Raw genomic sequence first — 24,089 nt, 5'->3', positions numbered from 1 at the left:
GAGAAGCCAGGATATATAGAAGTTTTCGCTGGGGAAAAAAAAAACACATGTAATTGAACATCAAAAGATTACTGCTAATCGCAAAAAAAGACATCTCAAATTAATGATTTTAGTGCTCTTCTATGTAAAGGAAGATGCAAGAGTCTTGGCTCATTGAAGTTATTCCTTAGCTATGCATCTTAACTATCTAGGGCCAGTATTCTGTTTTTCTCCAACCTGAATTCCCCTCAGGGTGCACCCTTTGGGGTTGGGGTGGGGTGGGGGTATGGCTGCAGTGGCTGATGCCTTCACTGCAGGCAACATTCATTGTTTACTGAAAAGGTAGGCAACACTTTTTGTGTGCACAGCCAATATGAAAAAAATGATTAAGTGAACACTGGTACACCATACACTGGACTGTAACTGACCCATTAAAAATAGTCTTTTTAAGCAATTGATGGGGGGGACAAGTTAAAAAGGTCTACAAAGAGTTTTTAATGATATGGAAAAAATTTTGATAATGATTTTTTTTTTAAAGAAGATGTTGCGGGTAGGAGTTTATTAATTTATTTATTTTTGCTGTGTTGGGTCTTCGTTTCTGTGCGAGGGCTTTCTCTAGTTGTGGCAAGTGGGGGCCACTCTTCATTGCGGGTGCGCGGGCCTTCTCACTATCGCGGCCTCTCTTGTTGCGGAGCACAGGCTCCAGACGCGCAGGCTCAGTAGTTGTGGCTCACGGGCCTAGCTGCTCCGCAGCATGTGGGATCCTCCCAGACCAGGGCTCGAACCCGTGTCCCCTGCATTAGCAGGCAGATTCTCAACCACTGCACCACCAGGGAAGCCCAACAATGATTTTTAAGTAAAAAAAAAAAAAAAAAAAAAGTAGAATTCAAACATACACATCTTACATTTGTATAACCTAAACAAAAAATGGGCTACCTTGAGGTACATCCCAACAAAGTGATAGATGCAAAAGAAATATAAAACTCTAGAATGCATCAGAAAAGTGACAAAACTCTTTACTGATGGTCATTTGAGAAAGCAGCAAAAGGGGAATTACATAGCATACTACACAACAAAACTGCCTAAAAACCTTTGTACACATATCTTTTCCCAAAGTCTCTCTTCTCACCTCATTTACCCCTTTTCTCCATAAACTCCAAAACTCTTCTCTGTCTTCACCACTCTTGAATCTCCTCTTTCTGCTCATCCCTTCCCTCTTGCATCCTTTCTCATGTAGACCAATCTAGCCAGTTCTTGGTTTCTGCCATCCACCTTTCCCTCCTCATCTTACCAGTATTTAAACAATGACCTGGTAGTTGCAGAGCAAGAAAAGGATTTCTGACACCCGAAGAAGTTTTGATTCGGCTTCATATTCATATCCTATCATGTTGTTGGTAACACTGTCAATTGAAAAACTGACCCAGGGAAAAAAGTATGAAAGACACAAGTTAAAACTATTAATGTTATACCAGAAATAATAAAGTGTGTTATTAACTAAAAATTAACCTAAATAAATAAAATCTTCCTTACGAAATTTAGATCTACAAAATGTAACAAAAATTCTTAGAAGTGAAGACCAAAAAAAGGAAATTTACAATGGAAGCAGCTAAAATTAATAAAATTTTATACAGATAGTTGATGAGGAATCAAATTGGCCTTTAAAACAGTGCTTCTCAAACTCTCTGTGGCGAAAAACTAGTCTTGTTTTTGACCAATCCCCTGTAGACTCATACTTTTATAAAGTAAGAATACAGCCATAATGTCAAATGTTACAACATTTCTCAAGTCTTATTCTCAGTTTCCATGAATTATTTTGTTTCAAACCAGTAACAAACAGTTCTCAAACTAGCACTGGTTTTCAGACCACACTTTGAGTAACACTGCTTTAAAATATACACTGAAAAACATTCAACCCCAATAAAAATACAAAGACAAACATAAAAAATAATTTTAAAGAACTGTGAAGAAAACTTATCACAAAATTAAAATGGAAATAACAAAATTCGCTGCAGAAAATACTTTTCAATGGAAAAAGCATTGGAGTTACCATAATTCCCATTCAGAATGGCTATCTTACAAACACAGAATCAAAGTAATCACTGTGGGGTTACACGATCTCATCTAATTACATCCCCCTAAATCACATCACACTTGTTTCTCCTCTGATTTCTGATTTTAAGGCTGAGTTTAATAGGGAATGTGGGTCTATAAGGAAAATTGAACACATTCTAATACATTGCACAGACAATCCAAGAAAGAACAGACAATTCAGTTACATCTTACTCTGTTTTAGAACTAATCTGTTATCTTACTTTTAAAATATTGGGATACCACTGACCCTAAGAATTCTAAAGAACTGAAATTTAAAAATTAAAAAAAGGAAAACAACAACAAAAAAAAGCACTTCCCTGCTGGTCCAGCGGTTAAGATTCTGTGCTTCCACTGCAGGGGGCACAGGTTTGATCCCTGGTCAGGGAACTAAGATCCCACATGCCGCAGTGGCCAACCAAAAATAAATAAATAAATAAAATTTTAAAATTTTAAAAAGGAAGCCACTCTATAAAAATCAGACTAGAATAAAGAAGAATATCTAAATTTTCCTTCTATGAGAAAGGTGGGATGTGGCTAAAAACAAGGTATTTGCTGAGAAGCACATTTAATGATGTAAGCAGTAAGTTAAAAGTAAATTTGCATTGTAAATGTACTGCAAAATGGATGATGTCAATAAAAACATGGGTGGGTTCTGTAATATCTAAATCACCCAAGTCGCTTTGTTGTATGAAAATAGCTGCTTAGGGCCTCCCTGGTGGCGCAGTGGTTGAGAGTCTGCCTGCCGATGCAGGGGACACGGGTTCGTGCCCAGGTCCAGGAAGATCCCACATGCCGCAGAGCGGCTCAGCCTGTGAGCCATGGCCGCTGAGCCTGCGCGTCTGGAGCCTGTGCTCCGCAACGGGAGAGGCCACAACAGTGAGAAGCCCATGTACTGCAAAAAAAAAAAAAAAAAAAAGAAAGAAAGAAAGAAAATAGCTGCTTAACAGCCCTGTCAAAAACACACCCACGACTTCTGGTTCTGGGTATTGTATTTTTTTATCAGGTGAAACCTTCCTGCCAAAAACAACTGTGAAACTATATAAAACTATAAAATTACATAAAAGCAGAATAAAATAAATACAACAGTCTGAAGGCACTGGAGAACAACCCCTACAGAAATGATTAAGGAGTTGTGATCCTTCAGAGAAGGGAAGCACATAAGGAGAATACAAGCTGAAAGCAGTATTCTTGCTTTACTAAGAAGCTAGAGATTTAGAGCTGCTGAAGCAGTTGAGACTGAGGGATAAAATTCTGCAGAGGAAACCAAGGAAAAATGAGCCCAAAATGTCTCTGTTCAAACTCCTCTTAAAACTATGATTGAATCATGGGGAATTCCCAGGCGGTCCAGTGGTTAGGACTCTGCGCTTCCACTGCAGGGGGCATGGGTTCAATCCCTGGTCGGGGAACTAAGATCACACTCCACAAGTGTTGGGAAGACAGAGGTTGTGGTTGAAGTCTTGCAAAAGAGGAAAAGGCTTCATAAACACTATAGCTTTTTTAGAAGTGTTGAAACCCCAGAAGAGCCACCCACTAGGAATATAGGCCACAATCTAGAAAGTTGAAACAAAGTAGACTTAATATAGCATAAAACCAACCCTTGGCAGAATTTAAGTGACCCTCCAAAATTATCTGCCTGCCTGAAGAAAACATAACCCTCTTTACAGGACGGTAATAATACCAATGCCTCTAGAATTTTTCATCCACAATGTCCAGCATCCAATCAAAAATTATAGGGCTTCCCTGGTGGCACAGTGGTTGAGAGTCCGCCTGCCGATGCAGGGGACACGGGTTCGTGCCCCGGTCTGGGAAGATCCCACATGCCGCAGAGTGGCTGGGCCCGTGAGCCATGGCTGCTGAGCCTGCGCGTCCGGAGCCTGTGCTCCGCAACGGGAGAGGCCACAACAGTGAGAGGCCTGTGTATCGTGAAAAAAAAAAAAAAAAAATTATAGCAAGAACCAAGATGCCAAAACACTAGGGGATGGGGAAGGATGACAGTAAAAAAAAAAAAAAAAAAAAAAGACCTATGGGTGAATCAGATATTAGAAAAAGGATTTTTAAATAATTATGATTAACACATTCAAGAAAATAAAGGAAAAGATGGAGAATTTTACATAGAATCCATAGTGCTAAACTGGCATGAATAATTTAATAGATAAGACACGGCAAAACAGAGAATTAGTGAACTAGACTACAAAACAGCAGAAACTGATGCATGGAGAAAAAAGAAAAGAATATAAAGAAAAACGATACACATGGGACATGGTGAAAAGACCTAACATACATGTAACTGGAATACCAGAAGAAATACCAGAAGAAAAGAAGGAGACAAGGACAGAAATGATATCTAACATTTTTATATTGACAAGGATTTTTTTAACTGATAAAATATCAAATCTCATATTCAAGCGGCTCTACAAGCCCTAAGCAGATAAAAACAGAAAACCCAAGTACACACATAATAGTCAAAATGCTGAAAACCAGAACAGAGAAAATCTTAGAAGCAGAAGAAAAAAAGACAAATTATCAAAGTAACAACAAAACTGACAGCTGAATTTGCAACAGAAACAATGGAAACCAGAATATAACAGAATGCATCTTAAAGTTCTGCAGGGAAAAGAAAAACCTAAAATTCTATACACAGTGAAAATAATTTTTAAAAATGAAGGCAAAACTAAGATTTTTTTCCAGACAAACAAAATCTGAGATAATTCATTGACAGGAGACCAGGTCTGCAAGAAATACTAAAGGAAATTCTTCAAGATGGAAAAAAAATGACCCAAGATGAAGGCAAAATAAAGAACTTCAGGATGAATCAAGACATAAGAAAGGTTAACTGTGTGATAAATATAAATCAATACTGACTCGTTAAGACAGTAACAATAACAATAATGTCTTGTAGGGTTTAAAACAAATGAAGTAAAATACAATAACAATAACACAAAAGGCAGGAGTAGATATATAAAGTAAAACTTGTAAAGTTCTTACATGGTTTGGGAAGTGGTAAAAGTACTAATTTAAGTTAGATTATAGCAATTTCAAAGACTGCATATTAATCTATAGGGTAACATGTAAAAGAAAAATAAAAGAAATCAAAACTAAAAAGCTAATAGAGAAGAAAAGTAAAAGCATTTGATTAATCCAAAAGAAGGAAAGGAGAAATAAAGGAACAAAACAGAAATAGGGAAATAGAAAATTATATCAGAAATTACATTAAATATAAATGAAGTGTACAATCTAATTAACAAAGATGTTCAGACAAGGTTTTTTGTTGTTGTTTTTTTAACTCTATGCTATTTATAAGAGATACACTTTAAATATAAAGACACAAAAAAGGGAACTTCCCTGGTGGCACAGTGGTTAAGAATCTGCCTGCCAATGCAGGGGACACAGGTTTGATCCCTGGTCCAGGAAGATCCCACATGCCGCGGAGCAACTAAGCCCATGTGCCACAACTACTAAAGCCCGCGCACCTAGAGTCTGTGCTTCACAACAAGAGAAGCCACTGCAGTGAGAAGCCCGCACACTGCAACGAAGAGTAGCCCCCACTCTCCGCAACTAGAGAAAGCCTACATGCAGCAACGAAGACCCAACACAGCCAAAAATAAATAAATAAAATAAATAAATTTATATAAAAAAAGACACAAAAAAGGTTGAAAGCAAAACAATGTAAACACTTATACCATGTACACATTAATATCAAATACAAAGCATACTTTAAGGCAAGAAGATAAAGAAAGAGATAAAAAGGAACATTTCATTCTGAGTCAATTCAACAAAAAGACATAACAATTCTAAATTTCTGTGCACCTGATAATACAGCTTAAATATATAAAACAAAAGTTGAAAGGGGAGGGCTTCCCTGGTGGCGCAGTGGTTGAGAGTCCGCCTGCCGACGCAGGGGACACGGGTTCGTGCCCCAGTCCAGGAAGATCCCACATGCTGTGGAGCGGCTGGGCCCGTGAGCCATGGCCGCCGAGCCTGCGCGTCCGGAGCCTGTGCTCCGCAACGGGAGAGGCCACAACAGTGAGAGGCCCGCGTACCGCAAAAAAAAAAAAAAGGAAGTCATAATGGATATTAAAAATATTTTAAGATGAATGAAAACAGAAGTATGACATATCAAAATTTTCAGAATGCAGCTACAGCAATGCTTAGAGGGCAAGTTTTAACTTTAAATGTATATATTAGAAAAAAAAGATTGAGAATTTTACTAGAAGCTAAAAAAGAACAAATCAAATCCAAGGTAGATTGTAGGAAGGAAATAATAAAGAACAGAAATCAATTAAATAGAAAAAAAAAGTCAAGAAAGCCAAAAGTTGGTTCTTTAAAAAGATTAACTGATAAACCTCTAGCCAAACTTATCAACAAAAAAAATAAGACACAAATAAAAAGAGGACCTCACTAAAATCAGAACTAAAAAGACAACCTCATTAAAAATCCTAGACAGGCCAAAATAAACATTACAAGTAACTTTATATCAACAAATTTGACAATTTAGAGAAAATGTACAAATTCCTTGAAAAACACAACTTACCAAAACTGACACAAAAAGAAACAGGAAATCTAAATAATCCTATAATTATTAAAGAATTTAATCCAAAACTTAAAAGGCTTTTGATAAAGAAAACTCCAGGCCTAGACAGTACCCTTGGTGAATGCTTACAAAACATTTAAGAAAGAAATAACACCAGTCTTAAATGAACTTTCCAGAGAACAGATAATGATGAAAAATTTCCCTATTCATTTTATAAGGTCAGTATAACGCTAACACCAACACATGAAAAAGACCTTATAAGAAAGGAAAATTAAAGCCAGTTATCTCCCATAAACAAAGACACAAAAACCTTAAACAATATATTAGAAAATCTAATACATCATGACCAAATAGGTTTACCCCAGAAATGCTAGTTTGCCTTAACATTCAAAACCCACTCAATATATGTTATTAGGCATATGTACATGAAAAGAGAGTTTTAAAATATGTAGAACTAGGGACTTCCCTGGCAGTCCAGTGGTTAAGGCTCCACACTTCCACTGCAGGGGGCGCAGGTTTGATCCCTGTTTGGGGAACTAAGATCCAGCATGCCAGGTGGCACAGCTAAAAAAATTTAAATAAATAAAACATAAAAACAATAAAAATAAATAAATAAAATATGTAGAGCTAAAACCGACAAAACTGAAAAGAAATATAGACAAATCCACAATTAAAGTTGGAGACTTCAATATGCCTTTCTCAGTAACTGACAGAATAGACCAAAAAAAAAAAAGAATCCGTAAATATAAATAAAACCCGAACAATGCTGTCAACCAACTTGACCTGACATTTACAGAACAGTGTACCTTAAAACAACAGAATACATATGCTTCTCAAATACACATGGAAGAGCTACCAATAAAGATTATACTGGGGCCATAAAATAAACCTCAATAAATATAAGAAGTACTGAAATCATACAAAGTATGATGTGAACTCAAGGGAATTAAATTAGAAATCAGTAACAAAATGATAGCTGGAAAGTCTCCAAATATTTGGAAGTGAAAAAACACACTTCTGGGCTTCCCTGGTGGCGCAGTGGTTGAGAGTCCGCCTGCTGATGCAGAGGACACGGGTTTGTGCCCTGGTCCAGGAGAATCCCACATGCCGTGGAGCGGCTGGGCCTATGGGCCATGGCCACTGAGCCTGCACGTCCTGAACCTGTGCTCCGCAACGGGAGAGGCAACAACAGTGAGAGGCCCGCGTACCACAAAAAAAAAAAAAAAAAAAAAAAAACACACTTCTAAAAAGTTATAGTGGATTTTTGTTTTTGCTGTTATAAGCCATACGGTACTCTATAACTATAAAAATTACATTTAAAAAAACCACATTCTGCAACTGAACATAGAATAGGACTCCAATCCTGTACAGAAAACCTGAATGTGTGTGTCTCCCTAAAATTAACTTGACCATGTGTCCCCCCAAAATTCATACGTCGGAAGCCTTACCCCTGGTATGGCTGTATTTGGAGATGGGTCCTCTAAGCAAGTAATTAAGGTTAAATGAGTCCATAAGGGTGAATCCCTGATCCTATAGGATTAGTGTCCTTATAAGAAGAGATATCAGAAAGCTCACTCCCTCTCTCTCCACACACATGCACCAAGAAAAGGCCATGTGAGGTCACAGTGAGAAGGTGGGTGTCTACAAGTCAGGAGGAAAGCTCTCACAGAAACTAAATTTACCAGCACCTAATATTGGAATTCCCAGACTCCAGAACTGTGAGAAAATAAATTTCTGTTGTTTAAACACACACACACACACACACACACACACACACACACACACACACACCCCACCCCCCTCTTTTCTTTTCTTTTTCTGGCCATACTGCTCGACAAGCAGAACTTCCCTGACCAGGGATTGAACCTGAACCCCTTACAGTGCAAGCGTGGAGTCTTAACCACTGGACCACCTGGGAAGCCCCACACACACTTCTAAATAACCCATAGGTCAAAGAAGATACCCCAAGAGAAATGAGAAAATATTGTCAACTGAAGTTGATGAAATGCAATATACCAAAATTTGTGGGGCATAGCTAGCACAGTGTTTAAAGGGAAATTGATACATTCTATAGTATTATTAGAAAATAAAGTCTCAAATCCATGACCTAAGCTCCCAACTTAAGAAACTAGAAAAAGACCAAATTAAACCCAGAGCAAAGAGACAAAAGAAAATAACAGACAACAGCAAAAACCAGTAAAATAGAAAACAGAAAAATAGAGAAATGAATGAAATCAAAATGAAATGAATGAAACCAAAAGCTTGTTCTTTGAAAAACCTCTAGCCAGAATGATTAAGAGAAAGACTAAATTACAAGTGTGAGGAATAAAAGAACAGACATCATTACAGAGCCCACAGACATTAAAAAGATGACAAAGGAATATTACGAAAAACTTTATGTCAGTAAATTCAACACCTTGGATAGAACAGACAACTACCTGAAAAGATACCAACTGTCAAAGCTCACTCAAGAACAAAGAGATAACTGAATAGCCCTTTATCTGTTAAAGAAATTGAATTCATAGTTAAAAACATCCTACAAAGAAAACTCCAGGCCCAGATGGCTTCACTGGTGCATTCAACAAAACATTTAAGGAAGAAATAAAACCAATTCACAAACTCTTCAAAAAAACAAACAAAAACAAAAAAACACAAAGAAGAGGAAGGAACACTTCCCAACTCATTGTATGAGGTCAGTATTACCCTAATACCAAAACCAAAGACATTACAAGAAAAGAAAACGACAGGGGCTTCCCTGGTGGCTCAGTGGTTAAGGATCTGCCTGCCAATGCAGGGGACACGAGTTCGATTCCTGGTCTGGGAAGATCCCACATGCCACTAAGCCCATGAACCACAACTACTGAGCCTGCGCTCTAGAGCCCATGAGCCACAACTACTCAAGCCCACGAGCAGCAACTACTGAAGCCTGCGTGCCACAACTACTGAAGTCCGCGCGCCTAGAGCCCGTGCTCCACAACAAGAGAAGCCCCTGAAATGAGAAGCCCACTCATCACAACGAAGAGTAGCCCCTGCTCGCCTCAACTAGAGAAACCCTGCATGCAGCAACAAAGACCCAACACAGTCAATAAATAAATAAATATATTTTAAAAAAACTACAATCACAGACACAAAAATCCCTGACAAAATATTAGCAAATCAAATCCAGCAATACAAAAAAAAAACCTATATTATGATCAAAAGGGTCGATTTATCACTGAAATGCAAAAATGCTTTGAAATTTGAAAATCAATCAATATAATTCACCATATTTACAGACTAAAAGCAAAAACGAAAACAAAAGATAATCTCAATAGATGTAGAAAAAGCTTTTCACAAAATACAACATCAGTTCATGATAAAAACTCTCCACAACTAGGAATAGTAGAGAACTTCCTCAATCTGAAAAACAATAACTATAAACCAACAAATTCTGCTTAGTGGTGAAAAACTGAGTGTACTTCCCCTAAGAGATCAGGAACAAAGGAAAAGATGCTCACTCTCACTACTTCTCTTCAACACTGTACTGAATGTCCTAGCCAGTGCATAATAAGATGGGGGCTGATGGATGGAGAGGGGAAGAGAGAGGGAGAGGAAGGAAGAGAGAGGGAGAGGAAGGAAGAGAGAGGAAGGAATGGAAAGGAAGAAAGAAAAGACACACAAATTGGAAACGAAGGGAAAAAAACTCCTTATTTGCAGATGACTTAATTATCTATGTGAGAAATCCCTCGGTACTTCCCTGGCAGTCCAGCGGTTAAGACTCTGCACTCCCAATGCAGGGGGCACAGGTTCGATCCCTGGTCAGGGAACTAAGATCCCACATGCCACACAGCACGGCCTAAAAAAATGTGGGAAAAAAAAGAAATCCCTAAAGAATCTACAAAAAAGTACATAAAGCTAATAAGTGAATTTATAGCAAAGTCACAGGATATACCAATATACCAAAATCTGTATTTCTATAAATTAGCAATGAACTGAAAATTGAAAAGAAAAACTGACATTAGCATAAAAAATAAATGCTTAGGGCTTCCCTGGTGGCACAGTGGTTGAGAATTTGCCTGCCAATGCAGGGGACACGGATTCAAGCCCTGGTCTGGGAAGATCCCACATGCTGCGGAGCAACTAGGCCCATGTGCCACAACTACTGAGCCTGCGCGTCTGGAGCCTGTGCTCCGCAACGAGAGGCCGCAACAGTGAGAGGCCCACACACCGCGATGAAGAGTAGTCCCCGCTCACGGCAACTAGAGAAAGCCCACACACAGAAACGAAGAACCAACGCAGCCAAAAATAAATAAATATAAGTAAATAAATTTTTTTGAAAAAAATAATAAATAAATAAATAAATAAATAAATAAATAAATAAATAAATGCTTAGAACTTCCCTGGTGGCGCAGTGGTTAAGAATCCACCTGCCAATGCAGGGCACACGGGTTCGAGCCCTGGTGCAGAAAGATCCCACATGCCACAGAGCAACTAAGCCCATGTGCCACAACTACTGAGCCTGCACTCTAGAGCCCAGGAGCCACACTACTGAGCCCGCGCACCACAACTACTGAAGCCCTCACGTCTAGAGCCCGTACTCCACAACAAGAGAAGCCACTGCTATGAGAGGCCCGTACACTGCAATGAAGAGTAGCCCCCGCTAGCTGCAACGAGAGAAAGCCCACACGCAACAAAGACCCAACACAGCCAAAAATAAATAATAAATAAATAAATTTAAAATAAATAAGTACTTAATACATGAAAAATTTATATACTAAAAACTACAAAATATTTCTGAAATTTCTGAAAACCTAAATAAATAGAAATATATCTTATTCATGGATTAGTAGACTCAGTATAGTTAAGATGGCAACCTTCCCGGGACTTCCCTAGCACTCCAATGGTTAAGACTCCACGCTCCCAATGCAGGGGGCAGGGGTTCGATCCCTGGTCAGGGAACTAAGATCCCACATGCCGCATGACGCAGCCAAAACAAAAAAAAGACAGCAACTTTCCCAAACTGATCGACAGTTTCATTATCGATCAATAGGCCAGCAAGTATTTTTGAAGAAAATGACAAGCCAATCCTAAAATTTACACGAAAATGAAAAGTACCTAGAATAGCCCAATGATCTTGTTTAAAAAAAAAGTTGGAAGACACAGACTACCTGATTTCAAGACTGCGATATTGGTGAAAGGTTAAATACATAGACCAATGGAAAAGAAGAGAGTCCATGAATGACCCACACAAATAGTGACATAGATGCAAAGGTAATTTAATGGAGAAAGAAATCTTTTCAACAAATAGTGCTGAAATAACTGGACATCCATAGGTGAAAAAAGAATCTCAAATACACCTCCCACATTATACAATAATTAACTCAGATGCCAGAACTCAAAAGATCCTGCATGCCGCAACGAAAATCCCGCCTGAAACAACTAAGACCTGGCACAGAGAAATAAATAAATAAATATATTTTTAAAATTAACTCAAAATGGATCACATACACCTATACGTAATGTGTAAAACTACAACTTCTAGAAGAAAACAGGAAAAAAATATTTGTGGCCTTGGATTAGGCAAAGGTTCCTTGATACGACAGGAAAGCATAATCCGTTAAAGTAAAACCTGGGACTTCCCTGGTGGTCCAGTGGTTAAGAGTCCGCCTCCGAATGCAAGGGACGCGGGTTCAATCCCTGGTTGGAGAACTAAGATCCCACATGCTGAGGGGCAACTAAGCCTGCACGCTCTAGAGCCTGTGCGCCACAACGAGAGAAGCCCACATGCCACAACAAAGATCCTGCATGTCGCAACTAAGACCCAATGCAGCCAAATAAATAAATAAATAAATAAAATTTCAAAAAACAAACAAAAAAAAACCTTGAAGTAGCTCCTCATGGCTAATGCTGAAACAATTCAGGCAAAATAAATAATGATAACATGGCACTATAACTCAAATAATAAAACAAACACCCATGAGTCCACACTCATATAAAAACTGAATAAATAAATGAGGGAGAAGAGACTGCTCTTCTTTACAGAAAAATTCCAATTAATAAATGTAAAAGGAACAACAGAAATAAAAAATCAGCATTATAATTGTTGCAGGTGATCTACCAATGGAGGCTAAAATTAGGGGGGAAACATCTGAAGAGAAAAAGGATATATGCAAAGTTTCAAAGTAGCTCATGCAAGATATGCAGTAATTACGAATGGAATATAGACAAACAACAGAATAATGAACAAACATTTCACCAAAACATATCTACAAATGGCCAATAAATACATGAAAACATGCTTTATATCAGTATTCATTAGGGAAATGCAAGTTAACACAAGGAAATACACCTAGTAGAACAGACAGAATTAAAAAGTCTGTTAACTGCTGGCAAGGATGTGGATCAATTGTAAATCTCATATACATTCCTGCTGGGAATTGTAAAATGGTACAGCTACTCTGGAAAACAGTTTAGCAGTTTCGTATAAAGTTAAACATACGTTTACTTTAAGACCCAGCAATGCCACTCCTAGTTATTACCCCGAGAAAAATGAAAACGTACGTCTATCAAAGAACCAGGGACTTCCCTGGTGGTGCAGTGGTTAAGAATCTGCCTGCCAATGCAGGGGACACGGGTTCTACCCTGGTCCAGGAAGATCCCACATGCCGCGGGTCAACTAAACCTGTGCACCACAACTACTGAGCCCATGTGCCACAACTACTGAAGCCCACATGCCTACAGTCCATACTCCGCAACAAGAGAAGCCACTGCAATGAGAAGCCTGCACGCAGCAACGAAGACCCAATGCAGACAAAGACAAATGAATAAAATACAAATAAATTTATTTTTTTAAAAAAAGAATTATATGTGGGGATTTCCCTGGTGGTCCAGTGGTTAACACTCCACACTCCCAACGCAGGGGGCACTGGTTCGATCCATGGTCAGGGAACTAAAATCCCATATGCCACATGGGGTAGCCCAAAAAAAGAAAAAAAAAAACTACACGTGAAGGTGTACAGCAGCTTTAGTCATAACAGGCAAAAACCAGAAAGAACCCAAATGTCCATCAGCTGGTGAACAGATAAACAAATTGTGGTATATCTATACAATGGAATACTACTCAGCAATGAAGAACAAACATGAATTAATCTCAAAAGCATTACACAAAGTGAAAGATACAGGATGCACACAATACTGTAAATCAACTATACTTCAATAAAAATTTTAAAAGATACCAGATGCAAAAGATTACATACATACTGTATAACACCTATATATAATATAGTAGAAAACACAAAACTGTAAGAATAAAATTGAGATCACTGGTTCCCAAAGGCTGAAAATGAAGGACTGCAAAGGGGAATGAGGGAACTTTTAGAGAGAGATGTTCCATATATTGACTGTAGTGGCAGTTACACAATTATATCCATTTTTCAAAACTCACTGAAAAAATTTTATTGTATGAAAAGTATCTCAATAAATCTGACATTAAAAAAGAATCAATGGGGCTTCCCTGGTGGCGCAGTGGTTGAGAGTCCGCCTGCCAATGCAGGGGACACGGGTTCGTGCCCCGGTCCAGGAAGATCCCACATGCCACGGAGCGGCTGGGCCCGTGAGCCATGGCCGCTGAGCCTGCGCATCTGGAGCCTATGCTCTGCAACAGGAGAGGCCACAACAGTGAGAGGCCCGTGTACTGCAAAAAAAAAAAAAAAAAAAAAAGAATCAATGTAACTCTCCATATTAACAGAATAAAGGAGGGAATTCCCTGGCAGTCCGGTGATTAGGATTCTGCACTTCCACTGCAGGGGGCATGAGGTCGATCCCTGGTCAGGGAAATAAGATCCTGCATGCCACACAACATGGCCAAAAAACGAAAAAAAAAAACAGAATAAAGGAAAAAAAGACACAATAATCTTAATAGAGATTTTACAAAAGCATTTGACCACATTCAATATGTGATAAAACTCTCAGAAAACTAGGAAAAAATTTTCCATAATCTGATACAATATATCTATAAAAAGCCTACAACTATCATCACACATAATAAGGAATACAGAACACCTTCCCACAAGTTCAGAAATAAGACGTGGATGCCCACTATCACAACTTCTAACCTACATAGCAATGGAGGTCTGTTATTTGCGATGAGAAAAAGAAATCACAAGTATTCACTTTAAAACCATTTGTTAAGCTAAATAAAGAAGTCTTTATTCACTTGTCTGTATGTGTTATATTTCACAGTAAAAATATAACGTTTCAGGCTTCCTTGGTGGCACAGTGGTTAAGAATCCACCTGCCAGTTAAGGGGACATGGGGTCTACCCTGGTCCAGGAAGATCCCACATGCCACGGAGCAACTAAGCCCGTGCGCCACAACTACTGAGCCTGCACTCTACAGCCCGAGAGCCACAACTACTGAGCCCTCGTCCCACAACTACTGAAGCCCACGTGCCTAGAGCCCATGCTCCACAACAAGAGAAGCCACCGCAATGAGAAGCCCACACACCACAACGAAGAGCAGCCCCGCTCAGTGCAACTAGAGAAAGCTCGCGCACAGCAACGAAGACCCAACACAGCCCAAAATAAATAATAATTTTAAAAAAAGAAAAAAATATATAATGTTTCAAAAAAACTTTAAGGAGGCCTAATCCTATGACCTAGCAATTCCACACAACAAAAATTAGGCACATATGTTCACCAAAAGATCTACAGTAGAATGTTCACAGCAGCACCATTCAGAATAGCCTACAACTGGAAAGTATTCACTCATTAAGAGTTGAACTAATAAAGAAAATATAGAATATTCTAACAACAGAATGCTATATCGTAATGAAAATGAACAATCTACAAGTACATGCAACAATGTGGACCAACTTCATAAACATAATGTTGAGTGGGAAAAGGCAATCAAAAAACATATGCATATTTCACATAAAGTACAAAACAGGTGAACTAATCTGTGCTGCTAGAAGTCAAGATAATGGTTACCCATGGGTGGGTGTCAGTAATAAATGAAAGGAAGGACTTCTGAGCACTGGTAATACTATTTCTTGATCTGGTTGCTGGTTACATGGGTGTATTCAATCTTTGAAAATTCAGTGAACTTGGATACCTTGGGATATGTGCAGTTTTCTGCATATTATACTTCAATAAAGAGGATTTTTTTTTAAAGAAAAGAAAAAGAAAGCCTACCCATTGGAATAAAGAGTCCACCATCCTCTATCTCTTCCTCAGCTTGGTGAGCTAGAGTCCTGAGTGGCTTTTCTTGAGGAGAGGCACAGACATCTGGCTGAGATGATTTCCTAGGCTGGGCTGCTGGTTTTGCAGAGTGACTGTCTGATGGTAATGAAGCCATCTCCCCTCCAGAATGCATTTGAGATTTTCCTGGAAGAATCACAAATATTGCTCCACACTTTGTCCATTCTCAATTATACTCTGTTGTAAAAATCAGCATCTTGTTATAAAGTCCTTTTTAGTTAGATAACTTCATTAATGATGCATTTACTATACAGGCATTCCTCTCTCTTAAAGACAGTATCCTAAGAAAAATATTGAAATCGAAGCTCAGGTCCAATTTACTCATCTGTAATGTCAGGGAATTGAACTAGGTAATCGCTAAGGTCTTTCTAGTTCTAACATGCATTTTTTTTCCCTATGAAAAAATCATATCCGTAATTATAGGGTGGGGGGACAGATATTCCTGGTAACCAAGGGACATTTTATATAGATGACCATTAACACCACATTTAATCAACTATAAATGATATAAGACTTCCCTGGTGGCTCAGTGCTTAAGAATCCACCTGCCAATGCAGGGGACGTGGGTTCGAGCCCTGGTCCGGGAAGATCCCACATGTCGCAGAGCAACTAGGCCCATGCACCACAACTAGTAAGCCTCCACTCTACAGCCTACGGGCTACAACTACTGAGCCGGCATGCCACAATTACTGAAGCCTGTGCACCTAGAGCCCGCGCTCTGCAACAAAGAGAAGCCACCGCAATGAGAAGCCCATGCACCGCAGCAAAGAGTAGGCCCCGCTCTCTGCAACTAGAAAAAAGCCCGCGTGCAGCAACGAAGACCCAATGCAGCCAAAAATAAATAAAATAAATAAAAACTTTTTAAAGATATACATTATAAAATGTCCTGAACTTTCTGACTCTGTAAGATCAATCTTACAAAGCATTAGAGTAAAAATCACCATAACATTATAAATACATGGTTATACAGTTCATTAGACAACTTTCTCCTTTCCTCACCTCAACTCTTTTTTGTTTGTTTGTTTGTTTGTTTGGCTGAGCCGCATGGGTTGTGGGATCTTAGTTCCCCAACCAAGGATGGAACTCAGGGCCCCAGCAGTGAGAGTGCTGAGTCCTAACCACTGGACCACCAGGGAATTCCCTCCTCACCTCACCTCTTAAAGAGTGTTTTCTTTCCATTTTTCATGAGGGGCATTAAAAAGACAAAGAGGGGCTTCCCTGCTGGCGCAGTGGTTGAGAATCCACCTGCAGATGCAGGGGACACGGGTTCGTGCCCCGGTCTGGGAAGATCCCACATTCCGCAGAGCGGCTGGGCCCGTGAGCCATGGCTGCTGAGCCTGCGCATCTGGAGCCTGTGCTCCGCAGCGGGAGAGGCCAGAACAGTGAGAGGCCCGCGTACCGCAAAAAAAAAAAAAAAAAAAAAAAGACAAAGAAACATTCATGCAGTATCAAAAGCAAACATTAGAATCAAGCTGTCATAGGAACAAGAATACATACAGGCTTGTGTATACACAGAAGATCTATAGAATATACACAAGGCATTGTTAAATAGTGACTGCTTCTGAGAACTTAGATAACAAAGTGAAAGGGTGCCTAACTTTTCCCTGTGTACTTTCTGCATCTAGGAACTTTTTTTCCATGTTTGTGTATTACATAGTTGAAAAAAATTGTTTTTCAAAAAGAGATCAAGTTATTTGTTACTGAGCCCCATTCAAAACAGATAATACTTTTTTAGACTTATCCCATCAACATTAGCAGTTTCAACTGGTATACACAAGATTTTTAATTGGAGGACACCCTGTCAACAAAGAAAAAAAGCCTTTATTTTCAACTGAAGTATGAATGAATCCTTAATTCTATTTACTCTCAATCTTACTTCCTTTACTTCAGGAGACCATGATTAACTCACAATGTCAAAAAGGCTAAAAGCTGTGGTTTTAATAGGGACTGTACAACGAGTTGAATTCTAAATCCAACAAATCAAAAGTTCCTCTCAGGGGGCTTCCCTGGTGGCACAGTGGTTGAGAGTCTGCCTGCCAATGCAGGGGACACAGGTTCGAGCCCTGGTCTGGGAGGATCCCACATGCCACGGAGCAAGTGGGCCCGTGAGCCACAACTACTGAGCCCGCGTGTCTGGAGCCTGTGCTCCGCAATGAGAGGCCGCAACAGTGAGAGGCCCGCGCACCGCGATGAAGAGTGGCCCCCGCTCGCCGCAACTGGACAAAGCCCTCGCACAGAAACGAATACCCCACACAGTCAAAAATAAATAAATAAATTTATATTAAAAAAAAAAGTTCCTCTCAGGCATATTTCTTATAAGAGGGAGGAACTTAAATCAATAGCACAGCAGAGCTTTCTCATTAATCAACAATCGTTATTAATTTTGAGAATTAATGTCTAACATTTAAAAACTGAACTGATGCAAATGATTTTTTTAAACAAACATACCAGAATCTTTACATCTAAGCAAAATACAGAAGTTCACTTTGGTAGGTAGAGCTTCCATTGATACTTTTTCCACCTCGAACAGTTGGAACTACTCCAAAACTATCCCTACAGTTTATCAGCTGCACCATACTCTACATAGAGAAAATATTCCTTTTCTCTGCAACCTTTTTTTTCCTGATCCCATCTCATTGCTTCTCAATTTAATTCCCCTCCTACAGAACCCCCTAGGATCCCACTCTTCTTTTCCTCTTATCAATCTGCTAGATGCCAAAGACCTTAGAAAGAGAAGTTAAGAAGGGTAAGAGAGGAACTTCCCTCTCTTAACCTCTCAGTGGTTAAGAATCTGCCTTCCGGGCTTCCCTGGTGGCGCAGTGGTTGAGAGTCCGCCTGCCGATGCAGGGGACACGGGTTCGTGCCCGGGTCCGGGAAGATCCACATGACAAGGAGCGGCTGGGCCCGTGAGCCATGGCCGCTGAGCCTGCGCGTCCGGAGCCTGTGCTACACTAAGGGAGAGGCCATAGCAGTGAGAGGCCCGCGTACTGCAAAAAAAAAAAAAAAAAAAAGAATCTGCCTTTCAATGCAGGGGGACGTGGGTTTGATCCCTGGTAGGGGAACTAAGATCCTACATGCCGCAGGGCAACTAAGCCCGTACGCTCTGGAGCCCACACACCGCAACGAAAGATCCCACATGCCTGCCGCAATGAAGATCCCGCGTGCCGCAACTAAGACCCAATGCAGCCAAAGAAATAAAGAAATAAAGAAATAAAAAAGGGTAAGAGAGAGAAGTAAAAGCCTTATTCAGAGCACAGCTGTAACTTGTTTACTGCCAGTCTAACAACTTCAAATTGATAACATGAAAATAATTAGCTGAAAACTGTAAAAACCAACTAATTTTAAGCTGAAATCTGCCTAAGTTAATCATTTTTAGAAGGCAAAGAAAGGAAAAAAAGGCTTAAGTTTAAATCAGGGTCCATAAATCAGTTTTAAAAGAACAATTAAAATTCTATGAGAATAAACACCAATATAGAGAAAGGTTTAATCACTAGCACCTGCAATCTAGAAACATGATTTAACAGTGTATATCAATTATAACACAATGCTGATACTTCAAAATAACCTAGATGTTTTTTCTGTTTTTTCCCCCACATAATCATAATAAAAAAACCAAAATGTCACTTAAAAGAAAGCAAAACAATGAAAAGAATATGCACTAAATTATAACAGTAATTACTCTGAGCAGTAAGATTATGGGTGATTTTTATTTTCTTCTTTCAACTTTTCAATATTTTCCAAAACGCACATGTATGAATTTTCAATCTTCCTTCTTTCCTCCTTTCTGCTTTTTATGTGACATTTCTATTTGGCTGAAAAAAGTTACTTGGGGGGAAAAAGGAGTCATAATGTACTTCTTTTACTGGTATTACTTGTATATACAGCTAATTGAAGTACAAGGTGGGAGAATCAACGGGGTAGTAGTATTACAGATAATCCTAAAAAATAAATGTTTATTTATCTACACTTGGATATTTGTAAACTGACCACTGAAAATATCTCTAGATTCCACTCAATAGGTGAGTGACTTTGAACCCCTACTTAATTTTACATTCCTTCTCTAGCACTTTAATCCTGCATTTTCCTCCATTTCCTCCTGTCTTCATATCACAAATACAACCTAGCCAAAGAAAAAGTTCTATAGTCTTGCCGCCCTCTCTAGCGATTTCCATTCTCCCATGGCACAAATTATTACTGGGGCTTTCATCCCTCCCTCTTCAATGCCATCATTTGATTTCCTTTTTCCAAAAGTCTCTCCTAAATCTACTCTCAAAGATCATCAACCTTTAAATGTAATATTTTCTCAGGCATCATTATATCTCCTTTGTCACTAAATTTTAAATGATGTTTCTGTTCTTAAAACTCTCCTCCCTCCTTGACTTCCACTATTACTTCTCCAGTTTTCCCTTCTGTCATCTTCTTCCATGCTCCTTTCCATGAAGAAGAACCACAATTAACACTTTTCTAGTCCTACCTCTTACCAACTGAGATTAAGAAAACTCCAATCTCAATTTTCTATTTTTCCTTGATGGCACCTCACACTCCATATATCTAAAGCTGAACTCATTTCAACCCCCTCAAATACCTTCCCCGTGAAGGCATGCTTCACCATCCCCCAGTCCAGTTATCTTAAATGGTATCAGTCTCTGAGTAACATTAATTCTTTCTTTGTAATGTCTCTGAGATATACCCTTTCTTCTCTATCCTTACTGTCGACATCCTACACCAATACTTTATACAGTCTCAAGGGCGTAATAGCATGGCTCTGTATAGTAATCTGGATCTGTCCTTTCTATCTGAAGCCCTGCTACCCTCCCACACAAACACAGCACTTCTACGTTTGTAGAAAATGCTATTCTGCCTCCACTCCTTCACCCCAATCCGTCCAATCCTATCAATCCAAGTTCTGATTTCAAAAATCCTAATTACTTGTACCACACTAGCACTTAATCACATAGTATCTTAAACTGCTCCAAATGAATTATCCATAATTCATTTGGAGCAGTGTCTTGTCTTCCCAACTAGACTATAAGCTTTCTGCAGTCAGAACTATGCCTTCTGCTTCTTTTGTTAATTGGCTATAACCTTCAGGAAAAGTTGAAACACCTAAGTGTGAAAAACAAAGCCCTTCACAATCTAAACACAATCTACTGCTCTGAAGATATCTCTCACTACCTCTTCTGCCTCTGCCTCGGCCTCTGCTCAGACTGTTCTTGGCCTAAGATACTCCATGCCACCAGTCCATCAAACCACAACTCATCCTTCAAGTCCTTAGGGTTATGTCACCTCTGTAGAGCCTTACCAAATGCTGCAGGCAGCAGTCTCTCCCTTTAAGCCACTGCCCCTCCTCAAGGCCCACTTCATAAATACTCACCAAATCACAAAAGGCCATACATAGTTCATCCCTCCAGAAATGATGAAAAGATAAGAGAAAGGAAAGGATACAGAAGATGATCCAGGAAATGGCAGGGGAGAAGAAAGTTTCCACCCATTCATAACGTTCAACGCTGACCCTTACAAGCACCACAGCTCTAATTCCGTAGCAAATCAGCCTCCTCTTTCAGAAACACTATTTTGTAAAGGCACTGCAGAGAGTGCGATGACAACAGCAAAGGCAATGGCAAGCTGGTACTGACAAGGAAAATGTAACCTAAGACCTTCCATATCTTACCTCCTTCTTCCTTGAATTCTTCACTAGGATCTCCTGAAAAAGGCTCCTTTGCGATAAGATGATCACCTCTGTCTTCTTGAGCAAGTGACCCAGGCCTGAGTGTAATTTTCTTCCCTCTCCTTGAACTAGTGGCCTGGAGTTTTCCTCTACCAATGTGTATATTTAGGGGCTGGGAAGACTCCAAGGAAGGTAGGGTGATTCCCTGAGAGATGGCCACATCGACAGCTTCTACAACTGGTGTATTTGTGTCCTGGGTGAGCATCCCACAGTTCAAAGATGGGTCCTCCATACCAAGCTGACTTCCTGCATCCTGCACAGACTGCACTTCAAGGCCAGCTGCTCTGCCATAACCTGGACCCCAGGACACGGACACTGACCCCAGGTCTTTAACTTGGTCAGATTCTGGTTTAACAGCTGACTCTAGGTCTAAGTCATCTTCCTCCTGGTTGCCCTGATGCTGTGGGGACTCTGTCAATGTAGTTCTTCTCTTCTTACAGGGCAACATTTTGCAAGTCCCACTTCTGTTCCATCCTGAAAGGATAAAGGCAAGTTCTTATCACCTTCCTATTAACTAATGATAATAACATTTCCTCAAATCTTTTCACTTATTCATGTTCAATCATGAACACAGTACTTTACACCAAATGCACAATGTCCCATTAGGTGGGAGGTGAGAGACAGTGTTAGACTGCCTGAGTTCAAATCCTAACTCTATTACTGATTAGTGTGTTATCTTGGCTGAGTGACTTAACCTCTCCAAACTTCGGTTTCCTCAACTGTAAAAAATAATAATTGTTCTCACCTCATGGAGTTGTTATAAGAATTAAATAGTAAGCGATTAGTGTTAGTTATTATTATTACCATCAGGGAGGCAAAATAACGTGATGCTGAAAGCAAGCTGTGGAGTCAAACTGTCTGGATTTGTTTCCCAAGTAGGCTTCTCTCCAGCTTTGTGACCTTGCATAAGTTACTTAAACTGAATCTTAGTTTCTTCAGCTATAAAATGAAGTAAAAATAGCACCTACATCATTAGATAGTAATTTCTTAGATCAATAAATGTTTGCTATTGTTGCTTTCATAAACAGATATTTCCATTAACAGAAACAATCCAAAAGCAAAGTGTGGTTGTTTAAAAAGGTTAGACTATATTAACAGAAATTTTGTGTTGAAAACAAGAAAGAGATTCCTAACTGTTCTCTATACTATGTTACTTCTGGACTCTTGGCTTCAATTCCAATTATCACATTTTAATGGCAACACTAACCTAAAGTGGACGGTGTCTTCTCTTATGTTCGCATAGCAGCTATTTGCAAACCTCTTTTTTCATACCTACCACTTTTATGATTGCTTCTTGTCTCCTTCCCACCACCCTGCCCCAAAACAATGTGCTTTTTGAGGGAAAGGACTCTTTTCAGCTAGTACGCCTAGTACTCAGCAGTATCTGCCCTATTGTAGATACTCAATAAATGTTCCTCGAATGAATGAATAAAAGAGTGTGTGAACTTCCTATTCTGTGCTTATTCTATGCAGCCTGGGTCAAGAGCATTATATGGAAACTGACTGCATCTGTCTACCCCAAAAAAACTTTACTCTCAATATAACAGGTCGAAGAATCGAATAATCTGCCTCCTGTTACAGTGAGTTCTTCATCACTGACAATGTTGAAGCAAGGCCTGAACGCCCATCTACCAGGGGACTAGATGAAAGCGTGGACTACAGGACTGCAAAATAAAGTTCTTTCTAAGAGTCTCAACTATAAGGTTAGTTTTAAACCTCCTTAATTCAGTTTCTCCAGGACACTAAGAGAGATTCCCCCACCCATGCCAAATCAACTAATGTCCTTATCTTGATAATTAAAGTTCAATAAACACCTGAAGATTCCGCTAATAAGGGAATGGAAAAGAATGAAGGGGAGTGGGATTAGTTCAGGCGAGTCGTATATTTCAGATAAATTACTGAGGTCCAAAAAAGGAGGAAAAAAGATTTTTAAAAAGGCAGCTACTATTCAAAGTCAGCAGCGTGCAGGGATCAGCTCCGGCACTTCAAAGACAGCAGAGGCTCTAAAGAGCACCACCCCCCCCAACTTTGGGAACTGCAGTCAGACCGACAGTGAATGAAGGCAAATCCGGAGGCAGGCCCAGCGTGGACCCCTCCTGGGAAAAGATTTCACAAAGGGGTCCTAACTGCGCTTCTGACCTCGCCGCCGAGCGCTGGCCCAAGTCCCCACTCTCAGCTACACGCTTTCACTCCCCTACCTCTGTCACGCACCCCGCACCAGCCCTCAGACCCGACCACCTCAGCCTGGACATCCTTCGCCCGGACATCCAGCTCCCACCTGCCTCTTCCCGCCCCACGGTACACGACCCAGTACCCTCACCAGCCTGCCCGATCCCGCGGAAACTCAGCTTCGGTACCACCGGAAGTCAGCCAACGTCAGTGACTGACGTGCGCGCCCCCGAGTCGCGGTGCGCGGCGTCGGGGCATCAAGGAGCATGCGCCAACCACAGGTGCCATCTTATTTTAGGGCAGAAAGAAGCCAAAGGGCTAGTATGTCCGTTGTTGGCAAAAAAATTTAAAGGCA

The 24,089-nt window shown here is 39.8% G+C and overlaps 1 protein-coding gene across 4 annotated transcripts in view; it reads right to left on the bottom strand.

The window, feature by feature from the left end:
* LOC308607496 (GON-4-like protein) overlaps positions 1 to 24,089 on the bottom strand; it is a 92,932-nt gene that overhangs the window by 66,254 nt on the left and 2,589 nt on the right. Inside the window, exons 1-3 of one of the 4 annotated variants that reach the window (XM_081219453.1) lie at positions 23,886 to 23,931; positions 21,509 to 22,039; positions 15,772 to 15,963 (exon numbers count right to left, since the gene is read on the bottom strand). In XM_081219453.1, the coding sequence (XP_081075579.1) occupies positions 15,772 to 15,963; positions 21,509 to 22,013 (697 nt within the window). In that variant the 5' untranslated portion in view covers positions 22,014 to 22,039; positions 23,886 to 23,931. Of the gene's footprint in view, positions 1 to 15,771; positions 15,964 to 21,508; positions 22,040 to 22,772; positions 23,030 to 23,885; positions 23,932 to 24,089 lie in introns of those variants that run through there. The other 3 variants (XM_081219454.1, XM_081219452.1, XM_081219455.1) reach the window with 3 other exon arrangements.

This window comes from Mesoplodon bidens (genome assembly GCF_964165515.1).
Source record: "Mesoplodon bidens genome assembly, chromosome: 2".
NCBI lineage: Eukaryota > Metazoa > Chordata > Mammalia > Artiodactyla > Ziphiidae > Mesoplodon > Mesoplodon bidens.
Note: the sequence above shows the minus strand (reverse complement) of the source record. Positions and strands in the feature narration are given on the sequence as shown.